General features: G+C 39.0%; 1 protein-coding gene and 1 long non-coding RNA gene across 2 annotated transcripts; both read left to right on the top strand.

The window, feature by feature from the left end:
- Positions 1–366: 366 nt before the first annotated feature.
- Positions 367–8,059, top strand: LOC124290425. Its single transcript, XM_046727125.1, has 6 exons — positions 367–877; positions 1,254–1,351; positions 1,747–2,198; positions 2,681–2,855; positions 7,422–7,476; positions 7,709–8,059. Exons 1-6 carry the CDS (start codon positions 410–412, stop codon positions 8,057–8,059), a joined length of 1,599 nt encoding a protein of 532 aa, XP_046583081.1. The 5' UTR covers positions 367–409.
- A 6,144-nt stretch (positions 8,060–14,203) lies between these two features.
- On the top strand, positions 14,204–15,465 carry LOC124290443. Its single transcript, XR_006901929.1, has 3 exons — positions 14,204–14,498; positions 15,153–15,233; positions 15,348–15,465. It is a non-coding gene; the product is annotated as an uncharacterized LOC124290443 (long non-coding RNA).
- The last annotated feature ends 370 nt before the right edge of the window (positions 15,466–15,835 follow it).

The raw sequence follows: 15,835 nt of genomic DNA on the forward strand, positions 1-15,835 counted from the left end.
TACCTGTTACCGACATTGGGTTGTTTGTCTCATGGATAAAAAAAGGGCATGGAATATATGAAAGACATCGTCTCCAACAACGGTTCAATTCAAGTCCACACGTAAGCTTTAGACAAGACACAACGTCAAGCTGTCCTAATATGTGTATGTTATAATACTTATCTACCATTTCAGCAATCATGAAGACACTGGTTATAATTAGGTTTGATGTTCCCGTACTTAAACGTTTATAAGCCGAAATGGTTTGTATCACCTAAACGCAGCTACGCATCTCCCGAGACCCAAATTGTTGAACCGCGACGCGTGTGCCTACATATGTGTGTTTTAAATTAATACCTGATCAGTAGACTGAAGGACTTTGCGGTTGTCACATCACCTGTATCGTGTCTGGGTAAACCTGCTAAAGACCATGAGCCATCGCTTTTTCGAGGGCGCGAAACACGCGAAGATCTATGCTGTGGCTCGCCCTCGCTACTCTGACAAGGTGTTGGATCTCATCTTCAAATTCTGTCAAGCCGGCGGAGGAAAATTCAAGCTGGCAGTAGATGTTGCGTGCGGAACTGGACATCAGAGTACTCTCCCTTTGGTGGGCCGTTTTGAGAAAGTTATCGGTCTGGATGTCAGTGAGCAACAGTTGAAACAAGCGCCTAAAAATGTGGCAAATTTGGAATTCAGACAGTCGACGGCGGAAAATTTGTCGTTTCTTGATCCAAATTCGGTAGATCTGGTTACTGCTGCGAGTAGCTTACACTGGTTTAATATTCAGGAGTTTTACAGGGAAGTTGAGCGGGTGCTGTCGCCTGGTGGGTGTTTGGCTGTCTACACGTATGGTTGGGCAACACTTCGGGAACCTGGAGCCCAGGAAATCCTCGAAAAGGTATTGAAAGAAACCGGCACAGCTGAGCATTGATATTTCTCAGTTAAATATAGACACACAAAAACAAATTCCATCCTTGCTTGTTAGTTGTTGAACGAGCAAAATGTTGGTTAGTAATCTTACTGTTAGTAATCCTGCTGTTAGTAATCATACCAGACAAACCCGTGTGACATCATAATGATCATCGTGTCGCCAAATACACGAACTGTTCTGACCAACATGCCGATATAATCACATGAAGAATAGCAGAGGTTGTTGGGGGCCAATTATATAACTGCATAAACATTGGCTCGTATGTTGCCGATTCGAAACTAAATCTTAACTCACTTATTTACATTTTGTAACACAATGGTGTCAATGGCACTTTCCCATTCAGTTTATCTCGACGTATTTGGCGGACTTTTTTCATGCCGGCAACCTGATGGCAATTGGCGGATACAAGGATGTTAAACTTCCATTTGAGGACTCGCAGAGGTATTTTCTCACTTTCACTTGACGTTTTAATGATGAAACAAGACAATTTCATGGCTTGCATGTTTTAAGTCTCCTTGTATTTGGTGTGTCTGAATGAATGTTGTAAAGTCAAGCGTTGGCAACAAGGACATGCAGTTAACCGTGTTGCAAAGCGTGGCCTCGGGTCGTTTCTGTCACGTCTGACGACCAAAATTGTACATATACTGAAAGGCAAAAGAAACGTCGTATTTTTCAGATTATGGATTTGGTATCAATGATGTATTTTGATTAACTAGTTGTCACTTGATGACTGAAAACAACATTTAAAAAAACATGATTCGAACACTAGATGATAAGTTTGTACAACACACCAACTTTTTGGATGGTTTCAAAAAATTTCACTGTTTTTGGACAAGGAACAGCTCAACCAAACACAACATTGAAAGCACACTGCACGTGCATCTCGTGCGCATACAGGGTATTAATTCCCAGCTTGACTACCGATCCTTTAGTCGTTTCCAGACTACAGCAGCTATGCCGAGGTTAACAAGGGATCAACGACAACAGGCCATCGGACGTCTCCACGCAGGTCAACGTGCTACTGTCATCGCCAATGACTTCAATTGTTCTGTAAGAACAATTGAACGTCTCCGTCAACGGTTCAACACCACCAACAGCACAGATGACCGTCCACGTAGTGGTCGTACCCTGGTAACCATCCGTCGCCAGGACAGACAGATCGTCCGTCACCACTTGCAAGACCGGTTCAACATGGCAACAGAGACAGCTCGAAACACCATTGGCACCCACCAAAGAGCAATCAGTGACCGCACCGTTCGGCGACGCCTTCAAGCCCGCAACCTGTGCTGTAGACGTCCTGCCCTGGGTCCAGTGCTAACGCAACGTCACCGCCGCGAACGTCTACACTGGGCACAACAGCGACAACACTTGCATCAGAGACAGTGGAGAACTGTTATCTTCTCTGATGAAAGTCGCTATTGCGTATCTGTGGCTGATGGGAGGACTAGGGTCTGGCGTCTAAGAGGAGAACGCTTTAATGATGAGTGTGTGATGGAGAGAAACGCTTGGGGTGGTCAGAGCATTATGGTTTGGGGTCGAATCGGACTTAAACAGAAAATCGGTCCGGTTATCTTCCAGAATCTCGGTCCAGGAAGAGGGAATGGTGTGACAGCTGCACGGTACATCGACCAAGTCCTACGACCCCATGTTGTGCCGTTTTTGCACGTCATCGGCGTCATGTTTTCCAGCAGGACAATGCGCGTGCACATACCGCCAGACTCACTAGAGCATTTCTGCAGCAGCATAATGTGGAAACCATGCCTTGGCCAGCCCTGAGCCCAGACCTCAACCCAATAGAGCATTTGTGGGATGAGATCCAAAGATGCCTCAATGACATTAGACCAAGGCCAACAACTGCGGACCAACTACGCACAGCGTTCCTGAGGGTGTGGGCTCGGATTCCTATGGCCTATGTGAATCGCCTCGTGCACTCTATGGTCAGGAGGTGTGCTGCAGTTGTGAATGCAAACGGTGGTCACACCCGATATTGACTTCGGTTCCTTCCAGTGACGTCATCGGTGAATAGGATGTGACAAACAACACCAAAGGCCTTAATAAACAAATGTTTGTCAAAAATAACTTCTGTTATCTTTTCATTGTGTCCTTGTTTTCCTATATCCATAGAGTGATCCATTCAACCAGTTACTACCCCATCTACATATACAATACTATATGGATTACGTTGCTCATTCACCTTGATTTTCTGCATTGTATGATCATCACGATATAAAAAAACTGTCTTTGTACGTTTCTTTTTGTCGAAGAGATAGACTTCTTTATTGCAAATACATGTAGATGCGGTCTAGATCCTATCATCGTTATCAAGCAAATGATACAGAACATATGCACAAGGAGAAATATATACATGACGGGTATTTGAGTTTATACAATTGAAACGGTTGATGTACAGTGTGTTGACATAACCGAGCTTGTTGTGATTACGGACATGGTTGAAGCCAGATGAATAAAGGATGGTGAATTGTTTATTCTTGATTATCCTTGATTAGTTGATCGTAAACTGTAGGGATGTAATTGCCCCGAACTCTGTTGGTGTTCGGGCTGAGTCGTTTGATGTTGATTGCCTCTAAGAGTTTTCATGGAGTCTCTCAACGGCATTTAGTGATACATATAAAAGCAAGAATTTTTATGGATGTCAGCTTCTGATGATGGAGTAAGAATATACTCCGAAACGTCGTGTCCATCACAATAAAGAAGGTGATATCCATAAAAATTCTTGCCATTAAGTGTTTTCTTATCTTGTAATCTGACCGGTTAGCTTCAAAGATGCTGATGTTGTTCCAAAGTATGGTATGGTTTAGATGGGCTTGGGTCGGAAATGGCTGATTAGGAGTCTTTTGTGGAATTGAATTGAATGTGGTAGACAACGCCTGAAGGGTCTTCTTTGTTGCTGGTAGCTGGTTTACTGTTGGTTTGTAGAATGTGCTGAATTGATGTGCCACTCTGCAACACAACATCTGTGTTGGCTGGCTTCTTTAGTAGTCTGCGGATATGGTACCCAGTTGTATCGATGTATGGTATGCTGATGATGAACGGGACTGATTGCTGACGTGGTGGTTTGTCTTTTGGATTAAGGGTGATCTTGATGGTTTTGTTGACTAGGTTTTGTGGGTACTGGTTACGGTTTATGAAGACATGACGAAGTACCCACATAACGTCTATTGGATATTGTGAATATGTAAATATATAAAGCTTTCAATGCATACGGATATTGATAGTTCCCATAAGCTACATATTAATTGCCTACTGGGTAGAAATAGAACCACTGTACGAGTGACATGCTTTGCTTGGATTTTCAGCCTCAGAAGGTTTTACGGATGGTCTTCAGAAGATGAACACCCAAGACTAACAGCACTGTTTTCAGTAGCCATATTATTGGGGAGAAAACCGCTGGATTAGGCGTCCTTAAAAGCACAAAGAGAAGAGTCAACAGGAAGAGACGTATGATAACAGCCTGTCCACTTGTATATCAGTGGTAGTGTGTATATTCTTCTAATTTCAAGTCCAGTTTGCCTTCTACGACTAATGAAACCTGTTTGGCGTGGACGTTCCTTCGTTTATCTTGGTTCTCGCTGCGAATAGCTGAAAAATCAATGTTACGGAGTAAAGCAATATTCTTTCATTCCTCAGAGTCAACTTTTTCCGTTTGTTCTTTTCACAAACCCTGGAGATGGTATATTTTCATCAGTTATAGTGTAAGTTGTATTAATTGAAATAAAGTATTTATCGAAATCTATTATCGGATGTATTTTTATCTGTTATATTTACCTATATGTTTGTACATGCTAGTCCAATCCGTCGTGACATCTTAAACCCTAACTAAACGAACACGACCATCCATGTCCTCATAGGTGAAAGAGTGCTTGGGACAGCAATAGTCCGTTTATTTCTTTTTTTAAAAAGTTACTATTTTTAGTTTTTAATTAAAAGATTGTTTATTTTTATATAGAGATATTTATTTAATTCATTTTATTTTATTTATTATTTGTTTTTGTTTAGAGGGGGAGGGTTTTGACATATGCAAACAATTACAATGGTCACGATTGCATTGGTAACGCCTGCCCATTGGCAAGGCATTTCAAATTTTAAGTTCTCGAATTTTTCTTCTTCATATTTCATCCTTAGCATTTTTCATGATAATTGAATGTTGAATTTTCTCAATGAAATTGTTGAATCTGGCCACAATGCAAAAAGTTCCTGGACATTAGGCCTATAGCATTTCCATAATTAAATTGTGACACGTTATTTTCGCATCAGTTTTTATATATTCATACATGCTAATGCATTAGTGATCAATGTTCATGAGACCTCATTATACCTCAAGCTCCATGTGTGTGGCAAAGCAGAACAATACTCCAGGAGTTGGAGAGACCACACTTCGTGTACACCCTGTGAAATAACAATACTCCCTTCACCCTCAAAAGTATTCCCGGAGAAAATAACAACGCACACAAGAACACTACACAGGCATGTACATGTGCACAAATACCTGCACATGTGTACTATTGCACACACGCGCATACATTTACAGGACATCACTATGATAGCCTTGGTAATCACATTACACACACACACACATAATGTATATATAAGTGATATAAGACTCAGTTATGGTAACAGATGGCTGGCAATTCAGTTATGGTAACGTTATTACCTTAACATATGGGTCGTTGCATCAATCCTCTGTGAGGAAGAAAGACTCCAAATCCGCCATCTCTGACCACACCCAACCTCACCCAGACCACAACATCCTATGGAACAGCATCAGTGTACTCATCAGTAATGACACCCACCACAAGATCAGAAGGCTACTAGAAGCCATTCACATCAACAGACTCCAACCGGCCTTGAACAGAGACCAAGGATATTACATCCCCACTGCCTACAACCAACTCATCACCAAGCAATCATAATCCCATTATTCTCCTGTCTGTCATATCACTGGCTTCCTCCCAATAATCCCCCCATAGCTTACTCTGTTTGCGTACCATTTGCCTTCTTGTGTAAACACCTTGTACATCAACCGCATTAATTGTACAAACATCAATCACTTACTGTTCAACTTTACTATGTATATATATATCCTTTGCCTTTAGTATTGTACATCATTTGCTTGATAACGGTGTTAGTAGCTACACCGAAATGACGCTCATATTTTATTAAATAAGTTGTATATCCATAGAACTCTCCTCGTTGTTCATCACACCAACTTCTAAATGCCACTCAAACAAGAAAATTATATTCATAAAGTGAGTCATGTTATAGTACAAGTTCAATAATCATACAAGACAAAAGTAATATCTCTCTGAAATATTGCAGGATGAAAGTGACGAACACAAAAACAATCCAAATTTAAATGTTTATTTATTTAGCGTTATAATTGATTGTAACAGTAACCAATTGAAAATATGAGCAGAGAACAACCCAGTTTAGAACAGTACTACAGTTACAACAGTAGTTTGATAACATTGCATGGCAACACTTGAAATTTGATATGCAATGAAAGTAGGTCTCACGGTTCCTTTGTCAAAGGGACAAAGCAACACTTTAAAATTATTAGGTATAATGTAAATATTATTTGATATAACAAAAGTGCAGATTTTAAATTATCATTGAAAGTCATAAGAAGGAAAAACAGAGACAATAAGACAGGAATGCACCGGATCACATAGAGAGTTCTCATGACTTCATTCAACTTGTAAACAAAATGAAAAACAAAAATTTCAAAGCATATTAGCAGACAGTAGTTGATTATGTACTTTGAATTGGACTTAGCTTAGAGTTGGATATAGTCCTCATATTTTTTATTATATTTGAATGCGGTTCTGGGAGGAGAATTAGGCCCATGTTCAAAACTATTTGTCTTTTTGCATCTTATCCTACATGCACTGCTCTTGTACGTTTTCCAGTACACTGTATATAAGTTTTTCTTTCACAGAAACCAGACAGATTTTGTATTTATTGCAAGAAGACTTTTTTGGGGAAATTAAGACGCCACATTCAAAGAGTACACAAAATGGAAGAGGAGGTAAAAGAAATCCTAACCACATCAGAAAAGGAACAGGCAGGTTTTTTATCATAAACGAAGAGAAGGCATGGTGGCATTCAATTTGAACCTAATAAAAAATGAAGAAGTTGAAAATCCATCGAAATTCATGAGAGAACGACAACCCAAGATACATGACAATCTTAAGATGTGCACTGCATGCAAGAAGTTTCTATCCAATAGAACATTCTATAAACACAAGGAAACGTGCTCAAAATATGTTGCTGACCCAATACCTGTAAAACATCTAGCAGTATCTGACTTACACAAGGATTCGACATTCAGAGAAGAAATTATGCTTAAATTTAGAGACACTAAAGTCGGTGAACTCTGTAGGACTGATTGGCTAATCCAACAGGTCGGGTATCGCCACTTTTGTTTGAGGAAATCGGAAATATCAAGGAAGTAAAAACATGTGTAATGACTGAAATGCGAGAGCTTCTCAAGGCTTTTCTTACGGTTCAAAACACTGTGTACTGAGCCTGTTACTCCGGAGGAGATGGTCTTTAGGACAAATTTGCCAAACTTGCGAGAAGCCATCGAAATGCACACACAAGAGGAGGAAAATGGTCAAGAAAAGCATGGACTATTTAAAGCTCAATTTAAATGCCATCATACAAAGGACAATTAAAGCCCGAAAGAGTTTAACACAGAAACCATGTAGGATAGAAAAATTCGAATACGCTTATGGATTTCGGGCACACGAAATGTTTTCAAAGTCAAGATATTGCCAGATGGCTAATTCGCTGGACAAGGCAAGGAGACCCACTAATCTACCCGACAAAGATGCTCTCAAAATACTGAAAGATTACATTAGAAGTGAATTAACCCGCCTTTGTTACAACAAACCGTTCCATGTCAAAAAGTATACATGGTTGCGGTCCCTTGTGGTTGCGAGACTCACACTCTATAATGGTAGGCGTGGGGATGAGCCATCCCGCTTGCTGGTGAAAGAATGGGAGGACGCAATTGACGGTACTTGGATACCAGCACATCAAGTAGAAGACGTGGAAGACGAGGCTGAGAAATATCTCATTGGCCAATTCAGATTGGCGTATCTTCATGTAATGCCCATAAAAACATAATGAGTCATAATGTTAATGATGGTAAGAATATTACCTCAATCATTACATCATTGACATAATCCAACAGATTGGTTGTCAACACTTTAACTAAATCTTCAGTTTTCAATGATGTTAAAATCACTGCCAACTATCAATCAATAGTAATACATGTACTCTAAGGAGTACATAGTATCCCACAACTCTCACTCATGCGACAATCAAGTGGACCTCACTATTTTCCATACCTGTTAACTAGGTGCAGATGGTTTGGGAGAAGGATGTGAGTACTTCCGATGTAATACAGGTAGTGTTCCTATAAAAAAATTAAAATGATAACTGCTGTTTGAGAATTCGTGCCTCTTTTACATCATTGCCAAACCTTTATTACATCAGAACTTGGATATATAGAGATTACGTACCGAGTGTATTTCTGAATCATTAATATCATATGTTGGCAATAAAAATTGTATCATGCGAGCCTTTAGCGAGGATCATGCATAAGTTTTATTCCTAATATATGATATTAATGATACAGAAACACACGAGGTTAATAATCTCTTTATCATATAATGTCATTCTTAACATTACTCTAAAAAGAGAGTGAATTTATTTGAAGAGAATCGAGCATTCGCGTGGGAATACTTAGCGGTACACCAAGGTGAAGGTCGTTCATGACGGCGGCATATGGTTGTGACTAGTCGCTCATACAGTGCAAACATAACTCATGCTTAAAATAAAATCTTTCTATCTTAAAAAGAACAACAAAATCGGGGACGGTTTTTTTTAGCTGTGTTTCTATTTTCATTGAGGGTAATCACCTCATCAATATCAGTTTCTGATACCTAACGGAATCGATTAGTCGTCTGTATTGTGATCGATAGATCGAAATCCTTGGTTGGTACCTTCCTTAGACGATTGCCTTTCAGTGGTGCCTGATAATCCGTACCTTCAATTTGAACGAAGTACTCCGTTTCATGTTTTCCAAAGTCAATTACTGCAGTAACGACCTGTGTCATCAATTCTTACAGAATCACAAATTTTGAGAATGGGGGAAGCCATGTTTGTTTACAAACAATGTAAACTCGCGACGACGTCATCAATGAAATGTTAACGTTGTAGGATTCGCATGGCGTGTATGGAGGTTTGTGAAAGTAGTTCGTGGATTAACGTAATTTGCATAGTTCAGGCCCTCCTATCTGTGTGACGAAAAAGCGTTGAATGAGATCATAATGATGGCGTATTGGTAGCATAGCGTCTGTATTCCAATCTAATGCAGTTTATATACAAACAAAAATAGGTACTATCGGATTTGACAGCGGCCGTTAGCGGAACACGCGTACAGCCGCTATGCGAAACTCGGTAGAATGCAGCGGAATAATTACCTCGGCTGTATCCGTCAAAAACCGATCGTAGTCGAGTGACAACACCATTTCCGGAAAAACACTGTACGACAAAATGGCGGACGAAACCAAACAAGTGACAAGGTGAGTAGTTTCTTTTGTATATTCTGGGTTGAAGTTTTGACTTGAATGCATAAACACCCACATCATTGATCAACCATCATGAAATGCACCCGGATTTGTCATTTGATGTGGAATACGTGTTTTGTTTAATCAGTTACCGTAAATAAATTGGTAGGCTTCGGCCTCGTCAGTGTGTTCACTGTTCAGCCTCAAGTTAGGTTACACAGTTGTGTCTGAAAGAAGTGTTGCAGGCTGAAAGTTAATCGAGGCTGGTATGATTTCTCCAAATCGCACATTGGTACCAGTTTATTTTTTCAGTGTTAGCATGTTGTGTCTAATTGATATCTAGTAGTGAAGTTGTTCTTGTTTAGATCTCGAGTACAGTTGTGTCGCGTGAAATTACGGTGAATATCGGGAATGTTGGTTTACGGCTGTTTTCAGCTGACAACTTGATAAAAGGATATGTTGTTGATTTTAATTTTGAACTACTTAAGAGGTGTGCATGATCAATTGTGCAAATATGTAACTTATTTCATATGTAGTCAGGTGCAACTTGCATTAGAATATATGATGATCAGCATTTGGCATCGTTGATTAACATGTTAATTTGTTGAAATTATGGTATACTAATCATGCTGTTGGACTCTTGGTATACAGATATTAAACACATTACAGGTTCGTGAGTGGTTCCAGGCGTGTGATGACCCAGGGATATCAGCTATTGACGGATGCAGGATGATACATAAAGGTATATAGGTGAGTTGATTTAGAATTTCCTCTGTGGACTACAGATCATTGTAATATGACCAACATCCATAAGGAAGCAACTCTCCTAACTTCATGAAATTGCTTTATTTCTTATTTTTACAGGTTCAAGAAATTCCTTCTGTCACTGGCTGCTGATTTTTCCACCTTCCCTCCAGTGGGTTTACATGTCAACACGTCCAAGATCTGTGGGGAGAGCATTGTAACACAAGATCCAACCAGGTAAGTCCCACACCGTACCAGGAAGGCTGGTGTTGTTTGACATTTAAAAGTTATATATGTTTAACTAATGGCGTTTTCTAACAAACACTGGCCGACAGTTTTGTTTACCATTACTTTTACTATTAATAGTATTATTAAATATGTAGAATCTAGCAGTGTGGTAGCTTATTGTTTAGATGACTAACTCATCAGTGCACCATGGTTTACAGTGTGATTCCACGGGTTTAACTATTTGATCATCTGAATTTTCATCTGACACCAACCGGCCATGAACAGAGACCAAGGATATTACATCCCCACTGCCTACAACCAACTCATCACCAAGCAATCTTAATCCCATTATTCTCCTGTTTGTCATATCACTGGCTTTCTCCCAAAAATCCCCCCATAGCTTACCCTGTTTGCGTAACATTTGCCTTCTTGTGTAAATACCTTGTACATCAACCGCATTAATTGTACAAACATCAATCACTTACTGTTCAACTTTACTATGTATATATACACCTTGCCTTAAGTATTTTACATCATTTGCTTGATAACGGTGTTAGTAGCTACACCGAAATGTCGCTCATATTTTATTAAAGAAGTTGTATATCCATAGAACTCTCCTCGTTGTTCATCACACCAACTTCTAAAAGCCACTCAAACAAGAAAATTATATTCATTAAGTGAGTCATGTTATAGTACAAGTACAATAATCATACAAGACAAAAGTAATATCTCTCTGAAATATTGCAGGATGAAAGTGATGAACACCTAAAACAATTCAAATTTAAATGTTTATTTATTTAGAGTCATAATTGATTGTAACAGTAACCAATTGAAAATATGAGCAGAGAACAACCCAGTTTAGAACAGTACTACAGTTACAACAGTAGTTTGATAACATTGCATGGCAACACTTGAAATTTGATATGCAATGAAAGTAGGTCTCACGGTTCCTTTGTAAAAGGGACAGAGCAACACTTTAAAATTATTAGGTATAATGTAAATATTATTTGATATAACAAAAGTGCAGATTTTAAATTATCATTGGAAGTCATAAGAAGGAAAAACAGAGACAATAAGACAGAATGCACCGGATCACATAGAGAGTTCTCATGACTTCATTCAACTTGTAAACAAAATGAAAAATTTCAAAGCATATTAGCAGACAGTAGTTGATTATGTACTTTGAATTGGACTTAGCTTAGAGTTGGATATAGTCCTCATATTTTTTATTATATTTGAATGCGGTTCTGGGAGGAGAATTAGGCCCATGTTCGAAACTATTTGTCTTTTGCATCTTATCCTACATGCACTGCTCTTGTACGTTTTCCAGTACACTGTATATAAGTTTTTTTTTCTTTCACAGAAACCAGACAGATTTTGTATTTATTGCAAGAAGACTTTTTGGGGGGAAATTAAGACGCCACATTCAAAGAGTACACAAAATGGAAGAGGAGGTAAAAGAAATCCTAACCACATCAGAAAAGGAACAGGCAGGTTTTTTTTTATCATAAACGAAGAGAAGGCATGGTGGCATTCAATTTGAACCTAATAAAAAATGAAGAAGTTGAAAATCCATCGAAATTCATGAGAGAACGACAACCCAAGATACATGACAATCTTAAGATGTGCACTGCATGCAAGAAGTTTCTATCCAATAGAACATTCTATAAACACAAGGAAACGTGCTCAAAATATGTTGCTGACCCAATACCTGTAAAACATCTAGCAGTATCTGACTTACACAAGGATTCGACATTCAGAGAAGAAATTATGCTTAAATTTAGAGACACTAAAGTCGGTGAACTCTGTAGGACTGATTGGCTAATCCAACAGGTCGGGTATCGCCACTTTTGTTTGAGGAAATCGGAAATATCAAGGAAGTAAAACATGTGTAATGACTGAAATGCGAGAGCTTCTCAAGGCTTTTCTTACGGTTCAAAACACTGTGTACTGAGCCTGTTACTCCGGAGGAGATGGTCTTTAGGACAAATTTGCCAAACTTGCGAGAAGCCATCGAAATGCACACACAAGAGGAGGAAAATGGTCAAGAAAAGCATGGACTATTTAAAGCTCAATTTAAATGCCATCATACAAAGGACAATTAAAGCCCGAAAGAGTTTAACACAGAAAACCAGGTAAGGAATTAGAAAAATTCAATACGCTTATGGATTTCGGGCACACGAAATGTTTTCAAAGTCAAGATATTGCCAGATGGCTAATTCGCTGGACAAGGCAAGGAGACCCACTAATCTACCCGACAAAGATGCTCTCAAAATACTGAAAGATTACATTAGAAGTGAATTAACCCGCCTTTGTTACAACAAACCGTTCCATGTCAAAAAGTATACATGGTTGCGGTCCCTTGTGGTTGCGAGACTCACACTCTATAATGGTAGGCGTGGGGATGAGCCATCCCGCTTGCTGGTGAAAGAATGGGAGGACGCAATTGACGGTACTTGGATACCAGCACATCAAGTAGAAGACGTGGAAGACGAGGCTGAGAAATATCTCATTGGCCAATTCAGATTGGCGTATCTTCATGTAATGCCCATAAAACATAATGAGTCATAATGTTAATGATGGTAACAATATTACCTCAATCATTACATCATTGACATAATCCAACAGATTGGTTGTCAACACTTTAACTAAATCTTCAGTTTTCAATGATGTTAAAATCACTGCCAACTATCAATCAATAGTAATACATGTACTCTAAGGAGTACATAGTATCCCACAACTCTCACTCATGCGACAATCAAGTGGACCTCACTATTTTCAATACCTGTTAACTAGGTGCAGATGGTTTGGGAGATGGATGTGAGTACTTCCGATGTAATACAGGTAATGTTCCTATAAAAATTAAAATGATAACTGCTGTTTGAGAATTCGTGCCTCTTTTACATCATTGCCAAACCTTTATTACATCAGAACTTGGATATATAGAGATTATTAACCGAGTGTATTTTTGAATCATTAATATCATATGTTGGCAATAAAATTGTATCATGCGAGCCTTTAGCGAGCATCATGCATTAGTTTTATTCCTAATATATGATATTAATGATACGGAAACACACGAGGTTAATACTCTTTATCATATAATGTCATTCTTAACATTACTCTAAAAAAGAGAGTGAATTTATTTGAAGAGAATCGAGCATTCGCGTAGGAATGCTTAGCGGTACACCAAGGTGAAGGTCGTTCATGACGGCGGCATATGGTTGTGACTAGTCGCTCATACAGTGCAAACATAACTCATGCTTAAAATAAAATCTTTCTATCTTAAAAAGAACAACAAAATCGGGGACGGTTTTTTTTAGCTGTGTTTCTATTTTCATTGAGGGTAATCACCTCATCAATATCAGTTTCTGATACCTAACGGAATCGATTCGTCGTCTGTATTGTGATCGATAGATCGAAATCCTTGGTTGGTACCTTCCTTAGACGATTGCCTTTCCGTGGTGCCTGATAATCTGTACCTTCAATTTGAACGAAGTACTCCGTTTCATGTTTTCCAAAGTCAATTACTGCAGTAACGACCTGTGTCATCAATTCTTACAGAATCACAAATTTTGAGAATGGGGCAGCCATATTTGTTTACAAACAATGTAAACTCGCGACGACGTCATCAATGAAATGTTAACGTTGTAGGATTCGCATGGCGTGTATGGAGGTTTGTGAAAGTAGTTCGTGGATTAACGTATTTTGCATAGTTCAGGCCCTCCTATCTATGTGACGAAAAAGCGTTGAATGAGATCATAATGATGGCGTATTGGTAGCATAGCGTCTGTATTCCAATCTAATGCAGTTTATATACAAACAAAAATAGGTACTATCGGATTTGACAGCGGCCGTTAGCGGAACACGCGTACAGCCGCTATGCGAAACTCGGTAGAATGCAGCGGAATAATTACCTCGGCTGTATCCGTCAAAAACCGATCGTAGTCGAGTGACAACACCATTTCCGGAAAAACACTGTACGACAAAATGGCGGACGAAACCAAACAAGTGACAAGGTGAGTAGTTTCTTTTGTATATTCTGGGTTGAAGTTTTGACTTGAATGCATAAACACCCACATCATTGATCAACCATCATGAAATGCACCCGGATTTGTCATTTGATGTGGAATACGTGTTTTGTTTAATCAGTTACCGTAAATAAATTGGTAGGCTTCGGCCTCGTCAGTGTGTTCACTGTTCAGCCTCAAGTTAGGTTACACGTTGTTGTCTGAAAGAAGTGTTGCAGGCTGAAAGTTAATCGAGGCGGGTATGATTTCTCCAAATCGCACATTGGTACCAGTTTATTTTTTCAGTGTTAGCATGTTGTGTCTAATTGATATCTAGTAGTGAAGTTGTTCTTGTTTAGATCTCGAGTACAGTTGTGTCGCGTGAAATTACGGTGAATATCGGGAATGTTGGTTTACGGCTGTTTTCAGCTGACAACTTGATAAAAGGATATGTTGTTGATTTTAATTTTGAACTACTTAAGAGGTGTGCATGATCAATTGTGCAAATATGTAACTTATTTCATATGTAGTCAGGTGCAACTTGCATTAGAATATATGATGATCAGCATTTGGCATCGTTGATTAACATGTTAATTTGTTGAAATTATGGTATACTAATCATGCTGTTGGACTCTTGGTATACAGATATTAAACACATTACAGGTTCGTGAGTGGTTCCAGGCGTGTGATGACCCAGGGATATCAGCTATTGACGGATGCAGGATGATACATAAAGGTATATAGGTGAGTTGATTTAGAATTTCCTCTGTGGACTACAGATCATTGTAATATGACCAACATCCATAAGGAAGCAACTCTCCTAACTTCATGAAATTGCTTTATTTCTTATTTTTACAGGTTCAAGAAATTCCTTCTGTCACTGGCTGATTTTTCCACCTTCCCTCCAGTGGGTTTACATGTCAACACGTCCAAGATCTGTGGGGAGAGCATTGTAACACAAGATCCAACCAGGTAAGTCCCACACCGTACCAGGAAGGCTGGTGTTGTTTGACATTTAAGATTTATATATGTTTAACTAATGGCGTTTTCTAACAAACACTGGCCGACAGTTTTGTTTACCATTACTTTTTACTATTAATAGTATTATTAAATATGTAGAATCTAGCAGTGTGGTAGCTTATTGTTTAGATGACTAACTCATCAGTGCACCATGGTTTACAGTGTGATTCCACAGGTTTAACTATTTGATCATCTGAATTTTCATCTGACACCAACCGGCCATGAACAGAGACCAAGGATATTACATCCCCACTGCCTACAACCAACTCATCACCAAGCAATCTTAATCCCATTATTCTCCTGTTTGTCATATCACTGGCTTTCTC

Source organism: Haliotis rubra, unplaced genomic scaffold (assembly GCF_003918875.1).
Source record: "Haliotis rubra isolate DU_JTF1 unplaced genomic scaffold, ASM391887v1 Scf465, whole genome shotgun sequence".
In the NCBI taxonomy this organism is placed as follows: Eukaryota; Metazoa; Mollusca; class Gastropoda; order Lepetellida; family Haliotidae; genus Haliotis; species Haliotis rubra.